Source organism: Sinocyclocheilus anshuiensis, unplaced genomic scaffold, assembly GCF_001515605.1.
Source record: "Sinocyclocheilus anshuiensis isolate Anshui unplaced genomic scaffold, SAMN03320099.WGS_v1.1 scaffold640, whole genome shotgun sequence".
In the NCBI taxonomy this organism is placed as follows: Eukaryota; Metazoa; Chordata; class Actinopteri; order Cypriniformes; family Cyprinidae; genus Sinocyclocheilus; species Sinocyclocheilus anshuiensis.
The window spans coordinates 582,812-592,284 of NW_015554127.1; the positions used below are offsets into that span (position 1 = coordinate 582,812).

Sequence of the window (9,473 nt, forward strand, 5' to 3'; positions counted from 1 at the left end):
ATAAGAAGAAAAATGACTGATTTTTGCAGATCAGCAATAATAGGCAAACAAAGCTAATTGCATATTAAAACCTGACGCTTGAATATTTTTTTTTTTTTTTTCACGAAAATGTACAGTATCGATATATTATGTAGAGATTGCTGTAAATTACAATAACTTACTGTTCAAATTACAGAAATCGGTTATAGTGTGATTTAAAAAGTTAAAATACTCTATTTTCTATTCCCATTAAATATATATGCATTATATATATTCCTATAAAATTTTATTCTAATTATTTTTTGAATGCTTTAAAACAATAGTCTTTAAATGCTCTCCAAATATTAGTTTAGACCACTGCAACCTTGGCAGCAACATGTACAAATCTCATTTGACTATAAATATTAGGTTGTTAAATTCATCATTGAAGTAAAATATAATTACGACACACCAAGGAAAACAACAACACAACAAGTGAATAAAGATCAACTTGTAATTTTTTTTTTGGAATGGTGCATGTCAAAAACTCCAACTCAAAAACAAAGAAAGACTGTTAATTAGGACCCTAGCCTCTTTTTTGAATAATATGCAAAAAAAAAAAAAGCAAGAAGAAAGCACATTTGAGCTGAAGGGTGGAGCACTCACACAGCAATCAATCAATAATGCATCAAACTTAGTGCAAAGCCCTGAAGACACAAGTGACAAGCTCTCCCCCTAGTTTTACTATGGATGAAATATTGACAGGTTTTAAAGTGACAAAGCATAGAGGTGATTGCTACTTAAAGCGGTCTCAGGCATGTCTGCATCTATTCTGGTCTCTCGTCCACTCATACAAATGCATAGATGGATAAATAAAGAAACACATTGTAATCCATCAGGATTATGGAAAAATTTTAAAGCTCTACCCTGAATGACTCCTTGATCCATGCTTTACTCTTTCCAGGACATAACATGAAAAATAAATGTATTTTGTGGGAATGACTTTACATTTTCAATGTTCAGTTTAAGTTTAAGTGAAAAGTTTTTAAGTTTGTAAGTTGGTGGCTAGAGGTATTCTACATCTGTTTATTCCACTCCATCTATAAAAACACACACTCAGTTTGACACCAACATGGCCTTGATTTTTGATGAAAAAGGATCTACAGCCAAAACCACATTATGTGAGGACATCTATGTCATCTTATACTGGCAAAAAAAATTGATGCTGCTTTCCCATGTTAATGCTTGCTTGATAACACACTTAGGTCTAAAGGCAGATCGTGAAGTGAATCTTAAATGAAATATAATGCAGGGTCATTCATACAGTTTCACATGGCAGTTTCTCTATCTCCAATTCTCTGTTGGAATAATCTGGACAAGTTTAAGGGAAAACGCCTTAAGTGGAAAACAACTGCAGCTGTGGCCCATAAATTTACAAATTCAGCAAATGTCTTCTGTTTTACATTGCAATAGTGGAGTGAAATCACAGCAGGAAATGTTCACATGATATTCTCCACTGCTTTCACATTTATAAGCATTGTTTAATTGCTGTGTTAAGAGATAATTTCTCAGCTCTAGGCAGAAAAATGGGTTAAATCACTTGAAAAAGTAGTTGGCTGGTGCCACTGATATAGTGCATTTTTTGTATTCACAATATAATAAATTTAAAAGGCAGCTGTTTTATACTTCAGTCCCTTTGATGTGCTAAAAGTGTCGATATGAGAGACAATGATATGCTCATTTTCTGGATTTAACACCAGACACATTTTCTTACTTTAGAGTGCCACCTTCTGGTTATACAAGGTAACACTTTCAAAGGAGTTTCAAACGTTCCATTTTCTTGATGTCAAATATCTACAAGACCTCACTATTTCAAAATATTAATTATAATTCATATAGGATTACATATATTACAAAACGCTGTATTTAAAATACTCTGTATGCTTCATACAATTCCATCATTTGCTGGGCTTCATCTTTAAAGAATGACTCATCATTAGAGAATGACAGAAAATTACTTTCTCTAAATTGAACAGACATGATTCAGCATGTGGTCTCTTGGTCAAGGTTGAAAATGAGGTAGCAGGTCTCCAGATGGTCTGTCCCGATTATGTGCTGGAATTGTGGCTGCAGGTCTTCTGGCGTGAGGCCATTTAGAAAATGCCCACTGATTTCCTCATAGACTGAGGCTCCAACATCCTCTATAAATCCAGAAAGTAGAAAAGCATTTACTTGAGTATGCAGAGACACTCGGAGAACCAGATCTGTTGGCAAACAGTATCCAGAACTACTCTGATATCTGCAGATGTATTAGATGATGAAAGACAAAGTCTATGTATGTGTGTGTGTGTGTGTGTGTATATACAGGGGTGCACATACGTTTTTCAGCCTGGTTCTCATATGAGAACCTGGAGATTTGGTTTGGTCCTCACACTGCATATACTGTTACCCATTAAATATAACTATATAAAAAATAAATTAATAAGACTGATAATAATATTGCACTTTATTTTAGTTTTTTGGACCACTGCGGACCACTTATGTGCACCCCTGTATATATATATATAGAGAGAGAGAGAGAGAGAGAGAGAGAGAGAGAGAGAGAGAGATTTTCAATTATTTGAATTATTTTAAATGTTCTGAAACAGTAATGATAGAAATCATGTTCTGCAAATCACTAGATCACTGCAACCTTGATGTAAACACGTAAAAATCTCATTTGATTGTTAAAACTATATTTGAAGCAGATTGGTAAATTCATCATTGATTTAATTAAGACACACCAAGGGAAAAAAACAACAACAAATCAAGTGATAAAAGAAAAAAAAAAGAATCTACTTGTAGTAAAATGTTACATTTGCATGTTTACCCATGTATCTCTCTTTTAACATTTTCATTGTGACAGAGAAACCGCCTTCATCTTTGAGCTCCAGTTCCACATCAAACACGTCATTCTCTGAAACACAGTTCATGGCATCTCTGGCGTAGCTGACCACTTCAACCAGGTCATCATCCTCAGCTTCTTCAAAGTCATCTGGATAGTCAGAGATGTCTTCGTCTTCAAACACAACTGTCAAAAGTGAAGAAAAACACATGTAGAGAATCCTCAAAGGTGTTGGGGAAAAGCCAGGAAAAATAGGAAATCATTCTTAGATCACCATCAGCCTAGGCCTGTTGCCTTGGAGATATAACTCATAATAATAATAATAATAATAAAACAATGGAAAATATTAATATGGTTACATCACACTCTTACCAATAGATTCCTCAAATGCCTCTTCAACCACATTGGCAAGACTGGAGGACTCGTCTTCCCTCGAAACATCCTCTGAGGATGCATAGCTATCATGTTCATCAAAGTCCTCTGAATAATCAGACTCTGTTCCTTCATGGGCCACTTCTTCCTCAGCACTGCATGATGCCTCTGTTTTCAGTGTCTTGTCAGAGACAGCTGAGGCACTATCTGATCTGCTTTCCATCGATGCCATTTCTTCATTAAGATCTTCTTTTGTTTGAGCATTCACCTTTGTAAGTTTGAAGTTTCCCAGACGTTCTTGCATATAGGTCATGCTAAGTATGCTGCTCGCACTCGGTCTATTCTCAGGAACCAAGGACAGCATTTTCTCGATTAATGTATGAATGTCTTCTGAATACCTCTCGGGGATCTCGATGTACTCTCCTTTGATGATCTTGTAAAACAGACTCAGGAGATTTTTAGCTTCAAATGCTGGTTTGAGGGCACAAAGCTCATACAGCCCATATGTCAGATTTAGTGCTGTATGGGACATCCTGACAGAGTTCAGGACTCAGATAACTGGGGGTTCCCACACAGGTGGAGGCCATATCGAGCGTGTGGTTCATAATCTTTGATATTCCAAAATCTCCAAGCTTAATCACACCTCTCTTGGTTAACAGCACATTGGATGGCTTGATATCTCTGTGAAGGATCTTTTCAGAGTGGATATAACTGACGGCCATGACTACTTGCACAAACCAGTCCATAATTTTGCATTCTGCAAAGTATTCCCCACTCTTCTGCTCTTTAATGTGGTCGTCCAGCGTTCCACCATCACAATAATCCATAACAATGTAAATATGCTCATTAGTTGTGTCAAAGAAAGTGTCAATCCATGTTATAATATGAGGATGCTTCAAGCTCCTGAGAATATCTGCCTCTTGCAACACATCTTTGGTCTTTGTTTTTCGGGAACTGTCCACATGTATTCTCTTGACTGCACATCATTTCTTTGTATTGACATGTTTCATTAACATCACCACACCTGCTCCTCCTCTGCCAAGAGTCAGGACTTTATCATATTTCTCCATGACACCATCAAATCACCAAACATCTTCTTTATTCCCTTGCTACTGGCAGGAACATTTCATTTGTCCAGTTAAGAGCTGGATATGATTATGGCCACTTATCTTTTGGATAAGAAATGTCTGTCTAAAGGAAACACCAGATATGTAAGAAATATGCACAAAATCACTTTCACAGACTTTTTCATTAACTGTTCCCTCTATATACACACACACACACACACACACACACACCTTGCTACGTGTAAGTTACTGCGTTAGGCTAGCCGAGACTTGTCATTTGCACTTATATAATGTTGCTCTATTGTTAGTTTTGACTGCTTTTATTGTCCTCATTTGTAAGTCGCTTTGGATAAACGTGTCTGCTAAATGACTAAATGTAAATGTAAATGTAATGTAAATGACTAAATGTAAAGCAAAGAGTTATTATTATATGAGCCTTCAATAAATCAACTTATAAACTGTTTGACTGCCAGGTGAAAAACTTTTTGGAAAGCAAACATCTTTAAAATATTTGTTACCTGTGGGTCATCATGCATTATTGACCAAAACTAGTTTAAATTATGTATTTTTTTTTAAGATAATGCGTCGTTGCAGAAGGCGGCTGTGTTGTCTTCATGTTACTATGGCAACAGTTGCTTCTCAATAAACGGAAATCTGATTCGTTCCGACTCGAGCATTAGCTGCCTAAAGGCGAATTACTTGCTTAATTGAAAGGATGCATGGGTAATTTAAAGCATAAATGCATAAAACCGATAACATTAAACATTTTAATGATTTTTATGCAATAAAATCGATACTTTCCACAAAAGCAGGCTACATAAGAGGGACGGTCATCATAAGGGTTTCATGTTAGGTTGTTCACGAGCATCATTGCTGGGCACATTTGCGCAGAAATGTCATTGACAATTCTACTATTATAATCTGTTTTATTTCAAATTTTAAAAAAAAAATACAGTTGTAATTAAAACATATTAACCCATCTATTGGTCATCACCATAAAAAAATAAAAATAAAAAAATCGATCGTCACTGGAGTGAAAACGGAAACTGTCCATGCCTCTTCAATGTACTCATGCGCGTCCTTTCAACTCATATATGCGCAAAGTTAAAGATAGTCTTAGACAGTTTCTTTGCATCGGTTAAATAGTTGCATTTGCGTGCGTCGTTTAGCACACAACACAGACTGAAATAACGTATACTGTAAAACTGTAGGCTAAAAAAAAGCTGCTGTGTAATTTTCAGTCTAACCGCGTGGGAATCTGTTACTAGCTCTTCTGTGCTAGCTGAGGTGTAACGTTAAGTGGAAACACATCCGACACGAGGAGATAGAAAATGCCACCAAAAGGAAAGGGTGGCAAAGGCGCTAAAGGTAAACAACAAATATATGATGCTTCATGAACAAAATCTAACAAATGACACCATATCGACATTTATAGCATATAATTTGATTGCTGCACTAATATGTATGCTGACATGCTAGCTACCTGGTAGTGTTTATGGTTAACAGATTGTAAACATTGTTACACTCTGCTGTATTTCTGTTGATTTTTTTCTCGTTTTTGTATAGTGTTAATGAAACATTTCAGGCTATTGGATCTTTACTAAATGTGTCAAAGTGTGAATTGCGTGAGGAATGTGGCCAAATGTGGGATTCGCGTAATATGGTTATTTCAAAATGCTTAATAGAGCAAGTGCACATACAAATGGATAGGTATTATCTTAGTTGCATAGTTGTACTTTTAAGATACTTATATACATTTGTATTTGGACGGGCTGCTGCTTCAGGCAGTGGGGACAGTGATAAGAAGGAGAAGGCTCAGAAAGGTGGTACAGCTGTAAAGGTAAACATCTATATACTGTATCTGCATAAAAATGTTACATACAAATACTATAAATGCTAACTGAAATTATATATGTATATGTATGTATGTATGTGTGTGTGTGTGTGTGTGTGTGTGTGTGTGTAACGTATTATAACATTATTTCAGCTAGTTGCCAAAGCAAAAATTCTCATTTTCATTTAGTTTAACTTGATGTACTAAAATAACTCAAACTAAAATACAAATTAATAAAAAATATATAGACCTGTTAAAAAACAAGCAAACATAACAACAAGAACACACAACAAAATTACTAAAACTAAAAATGAAAACATGAAAATAAAAACTATTTAAAACATTTTAATAATAAAAAAAAACTCAGCAGGGGCTGGCACTCTCTCTGGCAGCGGCAGGTTGCAGCGCCACTTCCGGTGGCATCCCTAGATGCCACGGCAGCTGCCGGAGTTCATGGCAGCTGCCACAGTCTTTCTCACCATTTCTGCTGTTTCTCACCCTGTTTTATTTTTAAATAAAAGATTTGATGATGCATATTATATACCGGCAAGCAGATGCGATCAGAAAATGAACCCAATAAGCTAAATTGCATAAGCATTTTCCCATAAAGAACACACATAAGGAGTGCCCAGCTGCCGCTAGACAATATTGTATATACGCACACACGCGCGCACACACAAACATTTATTTAATGTAACACTTTAGTTATTAACTAGTTGTTTGCATATTACTATATTAGCTGTTTATTAGTACTCATAAAGCACATACTAATGCCTTATTGTGCGTGACCATATTCTACATCTTACCCTATACCTGAACAGTAATTAATAGTTTGAGGCAAAAGTCAATAGTTAGTTAATAGTGAGAATTGCACCCAAAACTAAAGTGTGACCATATGTATTTGTGTGTGTGTGTGTATCATGAGACCATTTTAATTGAGACACTTAAGTTTTTATAGATTTTTATCATTGATTGATTTTTTATTTATGATCCTGAAGGATGACTCATTCTTCCTCAAATCTGGTAAAGATTTTGTACTTTGCTTTATCAACCATTTGTCACGATACGCTGTTGAGGAAGCACGCAGGAGACACGAGGAAACGTAAACAGACTTTAATCCAAGGAACACAGGGGAAATCTACACAATGGGCGCTGGAGCAAACACACGCACATAACGAGTAGACCCAACAGAGGAGAAATGCACAGACAAGAACTTAAATGCAAGGGATAATTAACAAACACAGGTGCACAGAATGACTAATTAAACTAAACGAGGACAGGAACATGACCAAATAAGGGAACACAGGAACAAAAACAGGGGCAAAACACAACAAAACAGGTCCATGATCCTGACATATCGCCCCCCTCCCGTCGCGCCGTAGAACAACAGAGTGGGGGCACGGGTGGGAACTTGGGAGGAGGCTCGGGAGGGGGACGGACACCCGGGAGGGGGCCGGCAGACAGAGACAAGGGCGGATCAGATGGAGGGAGGAGCCAGGGAGGAGACAGGAGGGACTTGGAGCAGGAGGAGCCAAGCTGGACCCAGGCCACAGCCATAACGGTGGCACATGGTGGAGCCGATGGAGGGAGGAGCCATGGAGGAGGAATGGCCGCTGACTCCAGGGGGCCGACCAACTGCGGCGGAGGAGCCCTGAGGCGGAGACGGAGAGCCAACGAGCCAGGGGGGTGGCGAGGATCCGGGGGGCCAGGGTGGAGCCGAGGGCTCTGGCAACTGAGCCGGAGATCCGCGGCGGAGCCGGAGCGACTGAGGACCAAGGTGGAGCTGGCGGGAGGAAGGAGCCCAACGGAGCCGGTGGGACGGAGCGACAAGGTGCAGCCGGAGGAGCGGAGTCCTGAGGCGATGGCGGGTCGACGCCCGACCAAGGCGGAGCCGGAGGGACGAGGGAGCCTGGTGGAGCTGGTGGATCGACGGGTGACGGTGGAGGCGAGGGAGCTAGGAGCCGAGGTGGAGCCGCTGGGTCTACGGGCCAAGGCGGAGTCCGGGCCTTAGAGGCTGGAGGCGGAGGAGAGGGATGCTCCAGCCATGGCGACGATGGAGGATGGCAGACCCGCAGAGCTTGCACCATATAGATGGTGGGCTGAGGGCGAGCAGAGGGGCTGCCAGACGACAGCGGTGAAGGAGGCAGGAGCGGGGGGGTGGGCATTCGTGAGCCTCCGGGCTCTCAGGGCTGCCCTCGGGGATCAGAGCCCAGTCCTGGCTGGACTGGGAAACGGGAGCTCCCTCAGGGCTAGGGTAATGGGCTCTCCATCATCGGTGGGCTCGGACTGATGCTTCGCACTGCGGGGAGATGGTGGGCTGGGCACTGGGTCTGGAGTGGATCTGGCGAGATCATCCTCGGGAGGGACGATGAAAGGCGATCCATTTCTCGCCAGAATCCACTCCACAAAGGCAGCGAAATCTGCTCGAGGACCATCTTCGGACGACGGCGCTCTGCACGGAGCGTTCAAACTGGCGTCGTAGAAAGAGCAGAGCGCGTCGCCCAGGTAGCTGGTAAGATGGGCAAGGGCCAGAAACAGTCTGGTATGGACCTCGAGCGATCTCTTCCCCTGCTCCAGTTGACTGTGACTGTGTGGGTTGGGTCTTCTGTCACGATACGCTGTTGAGGAAGCACGCAGGAGACACGAGGAAATGTAAACAGACTTTAATCCAAGGAACACAGGGGAAATCCACACAATGTGCACTGTAGCAAACACATGTACATAACGAGTAGACCCGACAGAGGAGAAATGCACAGACAAGAGCTTAAATGCAAGGGATAATTAACAAACACAGGTGCACAGAATGACTAATTAAACTAAACGAGGACAGGAACATGACCAAATAAGGGCACACAGGAACAAAAACAGGGGCAAAACACAACAAAACAGGTCCATGATCCTGACACCATTTCTGTGCAGAACACCTCATAATCTTTTTTTTTCCCAAATACAAAAGTGAACAGTTCCGCTGGAGAACTTTCTGCCCACGCAGCTTTGTGTAGGGATTTAATTTGGTGCTCATCTGCTTGTTGGTATTTAGTATTAGGGCTGCACGATAAATCAGATGCGATATTTAACGCGCATCTTGTCAGTAAAGCCGTTCTCTAATCAGCGGTAAATAATATCGCATGCGATTTATCGTGCAGCCCTATTTAGTATGCATCATCAATTTTTTATATTAAAAAAAATCCATTTAAATTTCTGTTACCACACCAGTCAGCTGCAGTCCTGGTGTCTCTCAAAAATGTTTTCCTGCTGTGAAAGAAGAAAGCAGGGTGCGAACTACGGGGGAGCTAGGGGGATCTCGGCTCCCCTTAATAAGACATGGGCTCCCCTGAAAACGTGATTTGTGAAATTT

At 40.4% G+C, this 9,473-nt stretch overlaps 1 protein-coding gene and 1 pseudogene across 1 annotated transcript in view; one reads left to right on the forward strand and one right to left on the reverse strand.

Annotated features, from left to right (window-relative positions):
* Positions 1 to 2,001: 2,001 nt before the first annotated feature.
* LOC107670176 (serine/threonine-protein kinase Nek1-like) lies at positions 2,002 to 4,284 on the reverse strand (annotated as a pseudogene).
* A 1,077-nt stretch (positions 4,285 to 5,361) lies between these two features.
* The window catches only part of LOC107670180 (peptidyl-prolyl cis-trans isomerase NIMA-interacting 4-like), an 8,786-nt gene continuing 4,674 nt past the window's right edge, over positions 5,362 to 9,473 (forward strand). The window contains exons 1-2 of the mRNA XM_016462700.1: positions 5,362 to 5,649; positions 6,051 to 6,121. Of these exons, the coding sequence (XP_016318186.1) occupies positions 5,613 to 5,649; positions 6,051 to 6,121 (108 nt within the window). The 5' untranslated portion in view covers positions 5,362 to 5,612. The remainder of the gene's footprint in view (positions 5,650 to 6,050; positions 6,122 to 9,473) is intronic.